Raw genomic sequence first — 15,501 nt, 5'->3', positions numbered from 1 at the left:
GTATATTTTACAAATGTATATCAGAATATTAATTGAAATCAGATGTAAGAATTTGCAATGCAAACTGTAGGTAAAGCTATGTTGTAATATTTCCATAAATAATAGTTGTTATTTTTCTCAACATGCTGCATATGTACTTGCAAGAACAACGCTACATGTAAGCCAATGCAACATATGCTGGACTACAAAGTTAGTGCTACAGACTGGAGGTAGTAATATAAACTATAGGCTTAGATTTTTGTAGGGTATCTTAGTTCATTAAGGTACATTGCATTATTGTAAAAATCTAGATTTCTAACTTGAGAGCTGGCTCATGAGAAAATGTTACAATATGGCTTTGACTTTCAGGAATATGTGTACTTGTACTTAAAGCCGTATTGTAACATTTGCAGCGGAGGACGCCCTCAATAGTTTTCTACCTGTTACACGATTGTAATGTACTTTATTAAATTAATTACATACCCTACAAAAATCAAGCCTAGGTGCTGTAGTTTTGTCAAAGTTCAAGATTTTGAATAAAATGCAGGATTCATTGTTTAATTATTATGATGGAAATATTAGTTGAACGTGTACATGTATGCGATGTTCATAACACAGTATGCACATGGCATGCGGGAAATCAAAGGACCGTACCGTAACACAACCAACGGAGTGACACTCATTGGCGACATCTGTGCTGGTAGTAAATTCTGTATTTCTTTGCTTTACCTCATTTGTTTAATTAACAGGGGACATATGTGACAGTATAAGCTAACATTTTATGGTAAAGAAATACTCATTTATTTTTATGGAAATGTTACAATATGGCTTTATATATTTGTCACAGCATCAAAAGTCATTAGTAAAAAAGTTCAACTCTGCCTTGTTTGTTGGTTTTGAACAGGGTTGCCAAAAGATTTCAGCCCGAATCGCGGGTCAAATAATAGAAAATTCGCCCAATTTTTCTCTTTACCATTGGTTTCTATGGGGCAGGAAACTAGCGGAAATTGCGGGAGCCAATGTTGAAAAGTCGCCCAAATTTTTTCTTAACCATTGGTTTCTATGGGGCAGGAAACTATCGGAAGTCGCGGGAGCCAATGTTGAAAAGTCGCCCAATTTTTTTTCTTAACCATTGGTTTCTATGGGACAGGAAATTGTCAAAAGTCATGGAAAAATCTTCAAAAAGTCGCCCAATTGGGCTACCAAATCGCTGGGTTTGGCAACCCTGGTTTTGAATATGTTTTAAAAAAAGTACCAAAATATGCTGTCATGATCATGAAGTGATCTGAATGGGCTATTCCACTTAAAATCCACACACCCCCTATTGATGACCCACTTAAGAATAGAAGTGTTGCTGGTTCGTTGCATTACTGTTGAAGTCTTCAGAAGACTTGTAAAACATAATGTACCAATCGTATGCAAAAAAGGGAGTGTGAATTTCAAATGGGGTTACCTGAATGGGTATTGAAATCTACACTGTGTGGGAGGTGAGATCATGTAGGGCTTCCCTTTAATTTAGTGCTCTTTGAGCACTATTGGGTATTGCCTGTGTTTTTTGCCAAATCTAATAGATCAATATCTTCCATAAGGGGTGTATGGATTTCAAGTGGAATAGCATAATATGTGACAAAGACAGCTGCATGGGGATGTTGTGTGATTTCAAATTGTGTCTTTATTAATCTGTTATCAAATCATGGTTGCTATGTCACTCCAGAGGTCAAAGGTTATGGGATACTGGAAGTAATTACATGGCTTGTATGTAAAGCAAAATGAAAGATTTCTGATAATTTTGTAAGCAATATCATACTTTATGCCAAAGATGTATTATATATTTGCAGGCCTATTGGGCTATTCCATTTGAAATCCATACTCCCATGGAAGGCAGACATGACCTTAATCTTCCACACAGGGAGTGTGAATTTCAAACGGGTCACTTGAATGAGTTTTTTGCGTGCATATCTATGGGAGATTAAGGTCATGTTTCCATAGGGGTGAATGGATTTCAACTGCATTACCCTATTATATACTAGACTTGTACAGGGTGTCCCAAATGTGAAATAATGTAAAACTGTAATGTTAAAAATAGGTACAGTAAGAATTTCATTTGATTGATCGTATTTTAAAAAAACAAAATGTGGGCGGGCCAAAATACTGATCAAACCAATCAAAACACATCGGAAATTGCAAATAATCAGGAGTGAGTTGGTCCCCTTTCCGTCTCGCAGTGTACGCGTGTTTGTCGAGGTATATCCATTCAAATGAATTCTTGCTGTACGGTTGGACTGCTCAGTGCCAGAAGCGAGTTTAGTGCTCTATAGCTTCCATGTGTAGCTGCTATGTGTAGATGTACTGCGTGTGTAAATTGCCAAATGTTCACAGGGCAGCTATTGGACTTACCCCCTTCTGGCACTGAGCAGTGTAGCATATTAATGTTGTGAAAGTACTGCCTGTTGTCATAAGACTACTGAATATTAAAATTTATTTATTTAATGACATCTTTAACGAGGGTAAACCCTGATCAGTGCAAGCACTAGCTGCTTTCCACAGGGGCCCTCGAAAAAAAAAAAGGTTATTCCAGTTGAAATCCATACACCCCTATGGAAGACATGACCTTCATCTCCCACACAGGGAGTGTAGATTTCAAATGGATTCACCCATTCAGGTAACCCCATTTTGAAATTCACACTCCCTTGGAAGACTTGGCCTTAATCATCCATGCAGGGAACATGAATTTCTAAACGGTTTACCCTAGTGAGTAATTCCATTTGAAATCTACACCCCGGACCCCTGTGTGGGAGATTAAGGTCATGTCTTCCATAGGGGGCATATGGACTTCAACTAGAATAGCCTAATGTGCTTCCTGTTACCTATTTTTATGGGATACAAAAAATATTATGATATTCATGATTTTGCTGAAAAATAATATAATTTCAAAAACAAGGTATACATTGAAATTTGAACAATTTTGAGCCAATATGTGACACAATCTGGTCCATGGAGCCCAAAGATGTCTTAATTAATTGAGACTACGGCAAAAATATGGAGTAAAAAAACCAAAATAAATAAGAAAATACACATCACAAAATTTCAGAACTTTAGAATCAAGTATGCTAGACCTTTGATGTTTTCAGTATATGAGAGCCTAATGTTAGTAAAATGTAGTAATTATAGTAACTCATTTTTTTTAAATGCCTCCTTTGGTGTCCATGGACCAGATCGTGCCACATATAAAGAAATTGTATTGCATTGGTGTAATGTTATGTATATATGTTATACTATTTATGTAATAAGCAAATTGTTACTAAGTATTTTTGCAATGTAATGGTAAAACTTTGATGAAAAAAGAGCCTTGCTTGATCACAAAGTGTAATTTATTTATATTTTTAATATAATGTATTTTGAATTTCTTGATCATTAATGCTCAGTACTGACAACTGTAAAAGTGGAAATTTTCGTGTGATTAATTTTTCATGCATTTCCAATTTTGAACATTTTCCCATGTCATTAAATTTGTAATTCTAAGTTTCCTTACATTGGCCTAAATACAAAAGGAATATATTCTTGTGCTATTATTTTCGTGCTCGGAACGTGAAAAGTGCCGCGAAAATAAAATTGGTGCAAAAATTTCTTTTTTACAGTACTTCAAACTACTGTAAAAGTAGACATTTTCGTGAGGTATTTATTTTCACGAATTTCGCGAGTGGACATAAAATTGCGAAAATATTGACTTTTACAGTACTCAAGAAAAATGAAGTGTTGATGTAAAATATGAATCTGAAATGTTATTTTGATATAAACATTATTTATTGCAATTAGAAGTTAATTAACATACTTTGAAATATGTTCATGAATGAAATAATTTTTCCAGACAGCTGTATTTGCTATGATTTATTTGAAAAGTACAGAGACATTCATGAGCTGATCCAGGCTCAGGGGTACTCACAGGGTGTACAGGGATGTGCCGCTCTATTTTGGGTCGCTTTTTTGCAAGAAAACCCCAAACATGGGTCCCAATTTGAGAATCATTGGTTCTGATTTGAAAAAAAAAAAATGACCAAAAACCATCAATTCACCAGATTTTTTTGTTTTTATTTAAAAAAAATCCCTAAACAAGGGGTGGGGTTCAGAAAACAAGCCGGCACATACCTATCCAAATGTAATTCGAGTAACTGCCCCCCCCCCCGGCATACTTTTACAAATGTTCAAATTATTATCAAATGTTATTTTTGTATGCCAAATCAAGTCTGATCATGCTGTTATATTGTCAAATATTGAATCCAAATTGGATTTCTCCCATTCCATGTTGTAAGTGCCAGTTTGCAATATATGTGCCTATGATATGCTATGTATCTGTACAATGATAAATAATTAGGCCAAACAAACAAAATCATGTCTCTAAGCTCTTGGCAGTTTAATGAGTGTTTTTTTAAAGATTGATTTATACCTATAATCAAATCATGTAAATTTTCTTCAGAATGTTTCTCAGAATCTCATGATTTACGGCATAAACTAAAAGAATTTAAAAAAAAGAAATAAAAAATTAATTTTCTGTTTCAACTGAAATGATTGCGCTGAGCAAAAACGAATGTGTGGGGCGCTTTGAGACAGTTTTTTGTTTGGCCATACCAATTGTTTGTTAATAACCAATAGCCAACTTTTCTATTATTTTTGTATATTTCCTAAGTTTATACAGTACTGCTGTACCTCATATTGTTTCTTTGTAAATATCTGTTTTGTTTATGATATGCAAATTGTAAAGTCATTATGTATAAACTGTATCATGCTGTATTACTAGTATTTTCAATGTCTCAAATTTTTTCTTCCTTGGCTGCCTTGAGGAAAAGAATAAATTTTGGGCATACACGTAACCTTAACCCCATGAGAACTACCTGCCATTGGTCAAAAGAAGTTTCCATTATCAATTGGCCCAATCAGCAACATTGCTAGATTAATTTCACCACACAAAAAAAATTTGGGTGAATTATTTGCAAAGCTCCATTCTGATTGGTGATTAAAGTGAAAATATCATGTAATTGACCAATCAGAGGCAATGTTAGATCGGCAGGTAGTCATTGTTTCAAGGGAAAGACAAAATTATGTGCATACCATTAACCTTGAAGTACTCTTAGTCAATTGGTGAATTAAACCCAGGATCCCCTGTTTTAATCAGGCTTAGTCTTTCACAGGGTATTTAAGCACAGCAGCTAAAGGGAGTATCCCATTATGCTCTGCGGTACCATAGCATAGCATGGCTCCCTAATAATAATAGAATATGTCATCATAGAAAATGTACATAAAATCATTCACTTCAACTTTCAATTACTCGCTTATATCAGGGGAGCTTTGACCCTTGAAGTATTGTGAAACTATCCATAGCTCTCAATATCGAAGCAGCTCTAGTTTATATTTTGTATACATTTGCTATTGAGCAAGCAGATACACTGTAATGCATGATGGGATACTCCTTTCAGCTGCTGTGGTATTTAAGTACACCATTGGGTATAACCATCCTGCAAAAAGTAGAAATTCAAAAATAAAATTGAGGGCATCCAAATCACACTTTTTTGTGCACTGTATGCAGATGGCTCCCTAAAAATAAAATCTTTCCAAAATTAATACAGATGAACAAATAAAGTAATGTGAAAATCTCCCTGATTGACCTGTGTGTCTAAATATCATCATAATTACATGCAGGATGAAAATGGGCTATTCCACTTGATATCCATATACTTCCTGTGGAAGACATGATTTTAATCTCCTGTATAAAGGTGAAAGATTCATGTTGAAGCTTTCTCAGAGGGTGTATGAAATTCAAATGGAGCTGCCTAATGTGCTCATTCCATTTAAAATTCATACTCCCTCTGTGGAACATCTTCCACAGGGGTAGTGTGGATTTCAAATGGAATAGCTCATAATGGAATATCCCATAATGTAATATCCCATAATGGAATATCCCATAATGGAATATCCTATAATGGAATATCCTATAATGGAATATCCCATAATGGAATATCCCATAATGGAATATCCCATAATGGAATATCCCATAATGGAATATCCCATAATGGAATATCCCATAATGGAATATCCCATAATGGAATATCCCATAATGGAATATCCCATTTGAATTGAGGTTTTTCTTTCTTTCAAGATTTTCAAAGTGAAACCACCATTGCTATGATCATGAACTTTGCCATAATTTGGTATAAAATGATAAATGAATTGAAAATTGTAGCTTTAATTACAAATGAACATATTATTTATAGCTTTGTTGAAGATTGTACTATAATTATTTGTATTAAATATGTGAGTTTTATTGTAAATTAAAGAGTACCAAGTGACAAATCCATGATGTGTCTTCATTCATATAATCATTGTGTACATCGGATTATCTAATGCAGTAGTTCCCAACCGGGGTTCCCAAACTATGGATCCTGGGGACCACTAAACTATGGATCCGGGGGATCACTCATATACAAGGTTGTATAAAGCATGCTTGTGAATGAAAACAAAAAATACAGGGGTTTTTTTGGCAGTAACATAATTGACCCACCCAGGTCAGTGTAAAGGATGTCAACTCGCCAATGTCTGCCAAATAAGGTGGTTTTTTTTTTACTTTAATCCGCACTAAGGGTAGTTTCAAATTGTTGGGCTTAAAAAAAATTTAAGGGAGGGGAATATTAATACTCATTTCCCCCATTTGCATTATTGTGTCATTGTTATGAAAGGTGCATGCCAGAGTCATTCAAAAAGTTCTACCTCCACTCTTATAACTTTAGTTCTATTAAAATGGTAGCTTCTTCAAACTTGGCAAAATTATACATTGGAATGTCACCTACACTTTGGTTCCAAATGTATGTTGATACCTTTTCCAGATTTTTGTATATACCGAAGATTTGATATACCGAAACAGGAAAAAGTTGTGTAAAACATTTAAATGAAAGTGTGTGTGTATCCCTCAAACGAGATTAGCTCGATATGCAAGTATTATGATGCCACTAGCATGAACTGAAACAAACATCAATTTTTTTTAAAAACTTATCTAATTTATACTGTTATCTAAATGGTCATTCAGAGCATGAGAATCTGCTTGGGGACCATCTGTATGAAATGACTTTAAAGAGAGCTGAAAGTTAAAAAAATAATGAGAACTACCTGCTGATTGGCCAAAATGAATTTTGTGTCCAACTTTGAACCAATCATGGAGGGTAATAATAAGATCATCTGTAAATGCAAGTTTGACCATAATTAGTTTAAAGCCTAGTCATAATTGGCAGTTGAAATGAGCATTTCAAGTTATTAACCAAACAGAAATGCTGTTAGATGACTAGTAGTGTCCAAGGGGTTAACTACCAAGTGTCATTTCCATGCTTCCAGTTCGCCCTTTTTTCCAATACAGACAATTTCTGCATAAATGTCTTTTGGGCACTTTTAAGAAAAATATTAAATTTGATTACAGTTCTTATCTGCTCATATCTTTTCTTTGCTAAAAAGCAACGGTTTATGTTAAATGTTGGAGTGGTGCAAATTTTGTTATCATTTTACATAATTTTCAATATTTTCCTTATGTCAGCTTCAATTTAAGCCATCTGAAAGGACTAAATTGTACTTTATGGTAACTTCAATTTGGTATATAGATTTGTGTTCTTTGTGGAGATATGTAGGGCCTACAGATTTTCTCAGTTTCAGTGGTCCTGAATCCTGGTTTAATATTTACTTCGCTTACAACAAACGAAAAAAGATTTAAAACAAAATTTCAAAAAGATTTAAAATCTAGATATATTAAACCATAGGTTATCATCATGGAAAAGTGAAGGGGCTACTACTTGCAGAAGCTGAGATATGAGGGTGGAGGTAGAACTTTTTGAATGACCCCTGAGATATGAGGGTGGAGGTAGAACTTTTTTATGTTTTTTTATTAAACTCCGTCCATCCTATTGGTATAATATTTAAAGATATATGTCTTTAATTGGCACAGCCTCTTGTGCTTATAAGTCAAGTCAAGACACCTAGAAGCAGAAAAATGAGAATCAAGGGGAGGAGAGGGAGAAAAAGAAGGGAGAGGGGAAGGAGAGGCGAAAAAGAAGGGAAGGTGAGGGGAAAAGAAAAGGGAAAATAGGGACGATACTGATGTGACGTTGTGGCTTGTGCCCCCCTAGACTGACAATGCCATAGGCGTAGTGACGTAGATCCAGTGGGGGGATAAACCCCCCAATATTTTGCCAAGGGGATGGTCCATACAATCATCCTCTCCACTCATTTGCACCATATTTCGTCAGTTTAGTTTTAATATGGCAAAATTTTTCCCGATGCTTCAGACGCTTTTGTACCATAAACTAAAAATGATTTTTTTTTGTCCCATTATCATTTAGGACACTTTTACCGTCCCTCATTTCTGTGAGGGGGCGAACCCCCCCTGCACATCAAGTCCCGTCAGTCCCATCAAGCCTTGTCTTTCACATTGGCGACGCTAGGGGGCGCAAGGGGGCATTCCCCCAGACAAACAAATACCTACACCAGTGACTTTGGTTCGGCGTAGTGAAGCAGACACTGCTATAGCGACTTTGACAAAGGCGCATACCGACGCAAGCAAGCAGATTTGTTCGGCGTCTCACGAACATTATTGCATTTGACACGGCGATAATGGCGCAACAATCACGCAAGCGGCGTTTTTCTCTCCAGACATGAACCGTTATTTCTCGCGTCCGACCACCTGACCAAAATCACCTTGGATACGTGGCTTCACCTCCCGCGCAGTGGTAAGGGATGGGCAGTCATAGGTCTAGGTGGTATGTCTATGATTTCCCCCATGGACATCACCTAGACCGTTGAGTGCCCATTCCTGACCATGCAGTAGGTGAAGCCTCGTATCCAAGGTGATTTTGGTCGGGTGGTCGGACGCGAGAAATAAGCGCTAATGTCTGGAGAGAAAGACGCGCTTCGCTTATGCGATTGTTGCGCCATTATCGCCGCAAGGCACATGCAACATGTTCCATAGACGCGAACAAATCTGCTTGCTTATGTCCGAGTATGCGCTTTGTCAAAGTCGCTATAAGCAGTGTCTGCTTCACTGCTTAACCAAAGTCACTGGTCTAGGTACTTGTTTGTCTGGGATTTCCCCCCCGCAATATTTTCCTGAACCCTAGTTTCCCCCCCTCCCCCACTTTTGAGGCAAAAAAAACCACATAAATTTCCATGTTTTGCGGCAATTTTGAGCACATTTCGTCAATTCCCCCTGAAATTCACTTCCCCCCACCCCCCGAAAAAAAAAAATTCCTGGTGCCGCCACTGGTCTTCCAGTTCATTTTTAGGCGGCAGGGCCGCTGATTTCAGGTTGATTTTTCAGGTGACGACCACGCCCTCATCCAACTCCTCTTCGTAATTCTTAATTCCGGGTTTGTTATTTTTTTATTTCCGGGTTTGTTTGGTGGCGCTATTTCGTCTGCGCTTGCAGGCAGGGTGTGGCTGTCACAGTCAGGTCATCTGATCATCTTGTTTTCGTGTATTTTTCCTAATATTAACAATTATCAATTTTTGCATACATTAATACCATTAAAAATCATAAAGAAATACAAATTTTCGAAATTGATACAGTTTGTCCACTTTTCATTTATTCAGGGATAGTAAATTGTTCATTCTGCAATTTTAGCTGCCCTGGAAACGCCTCAATTCAGTGAGCTGTCTGGCCTCGTCTGAGAGCCACAACAGAAACGCTGTGTCACTTCACTTGTGTTTTGGTGCTGATGCATGGAACATCAGTTCGAGTTTTGTCCAACTAATATTGGTTGCATTGCTGAAGCAGGCTGTGTCAGCTGAGGATTTGGAGTGCATATTATCATAGGTTGCGTAGTGAGTACAGGAAGCCAAGTAATCTTGCCAGGAATAGGACCAAAAATGGCTGAACAGGTAAGCTTACAACTCATTGACCATTGTAATTGTTTACATTGGTCATGTTGGTTGCATTAAGGGGGTACTACACCCCTGGCCAATTTTGTGCCTATTTTTGCATTTTTCTCAAAAATTATAGAGCATTGGTGACAAGTAAGATATGTATATTATAGGGGCAAGGACTACAACTACTGCATTGAAAATTTTATTTCAGCACGGACAACTGTTGTGGAGTTACAGTCAAAAATGAGGGAAACCCAATATTTGATCAATAAATCAATAACCACTTGTCTTGAGTCACTGAAATTCCAGTGAAGTAACTGGATTCCTTGCCCCTATAATATACATAACTTTTGTTACCAGTGTTTTATTAGTTTTTGAGAAAAATACAAAAATAGTCACAAATTGATCAAGGGGTGTAGTACCACCTTAATTTCCCTCATTTATCGAAGCCCTGCCCTCCTTCCAATACATTAAACCTTGACTTCAAAATGTTTGGCAACTGTTTAACCTTGATGCAAAAGTAAACCTTGATGCAAAAGTAATAATTTAGTCCCTATATAGCTCGGGTGGTCTAAAGGAAAAGATCGCTGTCTCTGTCTGCATGCAAATATTGTTTTGCAGATTTCCTTAACAATTTATAATCTGTTGCACAAGTTTCCTTTATTCCTTAACCATCCATCGCGTATATACACGCAACGTCAAGCTACGTCAAGCATGTGCAGGACCTTGTCCTTCTGAAAATAAATACCCGCTTGCCGCTGGATCAGTTGAAGTCTATAGTATTACGTCTACAAATTTTGAACTTTGAGCATGGTGGATACTCAAGTTGTACTAGGAAGTGCCATAGCCTGGTAGTTCCAATAATTGGAACTCACGGCTCCAACCGTGAGTTCCAAGGAGCTACGTATATGTGTCGCCACGATTCAGCGTGCATTCATCACCATATTCACATGTACATAGTCGTGGAGTGAACTTTTCGCTGCTCATAAAAATCACTCAAAAATCATCTTTTTAAATATTTCTTTGACTTTGGACAAAAGCTGATGTGTAGAATAAGTTGAGCAATCACAGATGTCATACATCAGTGACACAGGTTTCTAAAGTGAGTATTTTACTAAAATTAATGCAAACTTGCCATTTGAAATAAAACCCTGGAGGCACCCTACGGGAGCCGGGAGTATCTACAACTTGAGAACAAGTCCTCAAACGTTCTAAATTTGTAGAATTACTACAACCAATGTGTTGACATGGTTGTATTGACTGTGCAGGTGTGCCTGGGTAACGCACATGCTGGCATACATCACACAGTGCAAAAAATTGTCACGCTCTGTCAGGTTGTGTTCATTCAATTGGAATTTCCACTGTACATAGTAGTATGATCTAGTCCCCCTACCTGCCGCTGAACGGGCCCCATGCAAATTTTGTTAATGGGCAAAAGGGAGGGAATCGGGGACTGCCTTTTGAGGATAGCTCTCGTACTGCACTCCTTAAATGTGATATAGGAGAGTGATTTTTAGCTCTCCTTAGTTGACCATTCTCTCCTTACTTTCTATAGTAAATGCTTTAAACCGCTTTCCTTGAAGACTCCAGTAGAGCTCAATGCTCTCACTGCAAATTTCAAAAGACAGTCCCTGGGGAATACTTTTATCATTGCAGGATTTGGAAAAGTAAAAACAAATTATAAGGGAAAAAAGGGATTCAAGGAAGATTAAAATAAAAGAAATTTGGGAAACAAAAGGTCTGTAACTGAGCATGTATTAATGAAACATGATGATGTCAATGCTATTTTTGGAACAAAATAAGGTCATTTATGCACTGTCTGGCAGTAAAAAATCATACAATATAATTTGCGCAACTTTGGATAAGGAAGCATAATAGTTTTGATTGAGTACCAGCGGTGGTTACAGCCTACTGGCACAAACTAGTGTAGAAAACTTTATAACCACTAACCAGGGTTGCCAAACAACTTTTAGCCTGAATCGAGGGTCAAATAATCAAAAAGGTGCCTACTTTTTCTCTTATTGGTTTCTATGGGACAGGGCACTAGCAGAAGTTGCAGGAGCCAATGTTGAAAAGTTGTCAAATTTCTACGGGGCAGAAATTGTCAAAAGTCAGGGAAAATATTCAGCAGTCACCCAATTGGGCTACTAAATTGCAGGTTTGGCAACACTGGCTACAATCCTGTCTGAGATCACAGAAAAGAAACATGACATCAAGTCAAAGAAGATCGCACATTATTCTCACCCTTCCTAGAATCCTTTGCAGCATAATGCATATCACCTCATTTTATCATGACACTATTTATTTAGGCCTACTTTAATACATTTGTATGTTCACTTGTTTTCATGTTGACGATAGTCAATAGTCAAGAAATAAACATATTTTGCAAGATCTGGATGTGCTCACTGCTTTGCTGTACCTGTTGTCACACTTGACCCATGTTGCACTATACAGACAGCAAATCAGTGCCGAAAATTGAAATAAGAAAATACATTATGGGAAGCTTAAGATACAAACATTACAATATGGTACCTTCTATGGCAGTTGCAGTACGGTATCATTGGCTTTATAATATAACATAATAAAAATTGATCATTTTGCATAAATTGAAGTGTAAATTAACTGAATTTCATAATAACTTGGCCCTCCCTTAATTATTAATTTTTTCAATTTTTTCGAAAAATAGCCCAATTTTGCCTCAATCTAGCCAAAATTTCGAAATTTTTCAAAAACTTTTGTGAAAATTTGTAAAAGCTACAACAATTTGGGTTAAATTTGGCTGAAAATCTTGACTTTTGGTATATCAATGGGTCCAAATTTCTTGGAAAATTGGTATATTTATGGGTCCACTTTCAAATTCTCAGCGAAAACTTGAGTACCCCCCCCCCCAAGCAAGCTCTGTCCATCTCATATTATTGATAGCTGACAGTAATTAAGATGGGGTCATCATTGCTTCCTCCCACCTCCACCACCCCTATACATAAAATCAGGGTGCAGTAAAAGTATATGAATGTGAGAAAATGACCCCCCAGTCATGGTACCGGTATACTTAAAATAAACTCGCCATTTTCTTTTTCCTTTCTTTTTGGCTACTATCATAATACTTATTATCTGGTGTGACCTTCATGAGCCCAGTAAAATGCACATTGATATACAGTTAGTTCCTGTTCTATTGAAACAGGATTTGTGGTCCTAGCATGTCTACTTCCTGGTTCAGATGGCTACATTTTTTGCACATTGAAATTGTAAAAATAAAGATAAAAGATAAGATTTTTTTTTATTGCTGCTCTTTCTAGTTCAGAGCATTTTTTTCCTTCAAACTTATGCTATCTTAAATTTATTATCAAATGTTACCTGGATGCTAGATCTTAAAGTTGTGAAAATATTGTAATGGTTGATGATCAGCTACTACCGTAACCACTAGGGTATAAGCCCACGCCCCTAGATGGCAGATTTCACTTCAAAAATGGGGGTGGGCTTATAACCGGGGAAGGGCAAGTGCTTGAAATTAAAAATAAGAACAATCACCCCCCATTTGTATATGCCCAATGTACCAGTAATTTCTATCATCTATGTTAATTTCTTAAAATTATAAGTGTTGAATTTTAATTATAAACTTGACATTTTTTTATATTTGTTCTTAAATATGAGAGCAAAGCATTGATTTGATTTAAGAACTTGGCCAAAAAATATAGTACTGGGCTTATACCTGAGTGCACCCTTGTTCCCAGAATGTTTTGAAAAATAGGGGGTGGGCTTATAGCCGAAGGTGGCCTTATACCCGGGTGGTTATGGTATTCATACATTGTAACTTTGCCTGTTGTAAATTTCTTGAAAATACAGAAAAAAATCTTTTTAAAATGACCTGATTTAACACAAAAATTAATTTCTAAATTTCTTCCAAATTTTTAAAAAGAATTGACAGCAAAATATAGTAATTGTTTTTGGTCTAAGCTTTGCCTGGATTTAAAATATGTTTTGTGACACTTCAATAGCTCAGAGGGGCCACTTACCATTGATGGGATGATACAGGATACATTTGTTGTGCAGTGTAGTATGTACCGGTCAAAAATTCCAGGGGGGGGGCAAAATTACAAAGTCCTCAGTGCAGACCAGCTCCCAAAATGTCTTTACCATGACAAATGTACACTAAAACTGACAAAAAAGTGCAAACGTTTTCAATTCTAATTGAAGTTTGTCAAAATAAGTGTATCAAACAGGATGTGCACTCAAAGTCAAAGCCTATTTGATTGCTCAATCAGAAAAATAATCAAAATTCATTTTTTGCACCATTGTTAGTAGCATAGATGTTATTGTGCTGAAATAGCCTGCTAGTGGTTTTGCTGAAAGCCGTATTACAAAATAGCACATTTTATGTACTAGTAGAGAAATTAGCTACCACTACCGGTAGAATGGAGGGGCTTTAACTTGGTCATTATTGCTAATTTCCTCTTTTTCTGCGAAATATTTCATTTCAAAAACAGCTAATAACAATTGTTATGACTTATCCTGCACTTTTAAGCAATTTATACCCAGTTTAATTATTTTTTTTTACACTTTCGTTTGGATCACTAAATAGGCCTTTAAAACCGAACTTACCTAAAACTGCTGGTAGCGAATCAGTAAAGTGACCTGAAGAAAAACCAATGAGTTATTGAGTACACATCCGTTACCTTCATTTCAACTGATTTTTGTCGGCATCTTTGTGCCAAGTTTAGTACATTTTTCGAGTAATGTCTGTGCGATTAAGGTCTATCCCATTTTTGCTATTTTTGATACTCTAAACAAAATACTCACATATCGCGCCTGGTCATGACAAAAAACACTTTGTATTTTTGTACACATTCAACTTGAAAAATATGTTGCCACCCCCCAGCATTTTTATCCATCCCTGTTTAAAAATTTGGTCACATGTAGAGCTTCATGTAAAATGGCTGAGATTATTTCAGAAATCTTCCTGACAGTTAAATTATTTTACATCATTTCATAATTTCTTGGTAAAGAATAACAAAATTACAAGTTTGATGGAAATCGTACATTATGGATTTTTTTTAATGCATCCTGCTTCAGAGTGCTTTCTCAAGAGCAAATTAATGTCATATGGACAGACCGTATGCTGTTTTATTTGATTTAAGTTGCCTAGCAACGTGTTCGTAAATGCATTTATTTGTCATTCCATGAGAATATGTCCAAAAAGTCAAGTCATTTCTTTTCCAATGCTTGCATGAAACAGACAAGGTTGTTGTAAATAAACCCGGTAAATACAGGTAAGTTGATTCTGTTGTTGTATTAAAATTGTGTGTGCAGAATTAAGGTTTCATGTTTCAATGTATTGAAAAATATCAATGTTTTTCCAACATTTACTTTCAAATGTTTAAAATCTATTGACATTGAAATCATCAAATTGTCAAATGTTGTTGTTTTCTAACACTTCATACGTTCTTGATTAACAAAAGGATATAATTACAACCACGTCAGTGGAGTTAAAGTATGTCATTGCTAAAAGTGACTGCTGCATGATTGGTGTGATAAGGGACCGTTTCACAAACACTTGTTACAGGGGGCCTGATGCAAACAAATTTCATCGCGAAATTTTTTTGGGCCCCCCTTTACAGATCTCAAAAATTTCAG

At 36.4% G+C, this 15,501-nt stretch overlaps 1 protein-coding gene across 1 annotated transcript in view; it reads left to right on the top strand.

Annotated features, from left to right (window-relative positions):
• The first annotated feature begins 9,696 nt into the window (after positions 1 to 9,696).
• The window catches only part of LOC140139725 (glucose-6-phosphate 1-dehydrogenase-like), a 49,702-nt gene continuing 43,897 nt past the window's right edge, over positions 9,697 to 15,501 (top strand). Inside the window, exon 1 of the mRNA XM_072161431.1 lies at positions 9,697 to 9,885. Coding sequence (XP_072017532.1) covers positions 9,874 to 9,885 — 12 coding nt within the window. The 5' untranslated portion in view covers positions 9,697 to 9,873. The remainder of the gene's footprint in view (positions 9,886 to 15,501) is intronic.

The sequence above is a fragment of the Amphiura filiformis genome, chromosome 18 (genome assembly GCF_039555335.1).
Source record: "Amphiura filiformis chromosome 18, Afil_fr2py, whole genome shotgun sequence".
NCBI lineage: Eukaryota > Metazoa > Echinodermata > Ophiuroidea > Amphilepidida > Amphiuridae > Amphiura > Amphiura filiformis.
The sequence above is the reverse complement of the archived record's forward strand: the minus strand, read 5'-3'. Positions and strand labels throughout refer to the sequence as shown.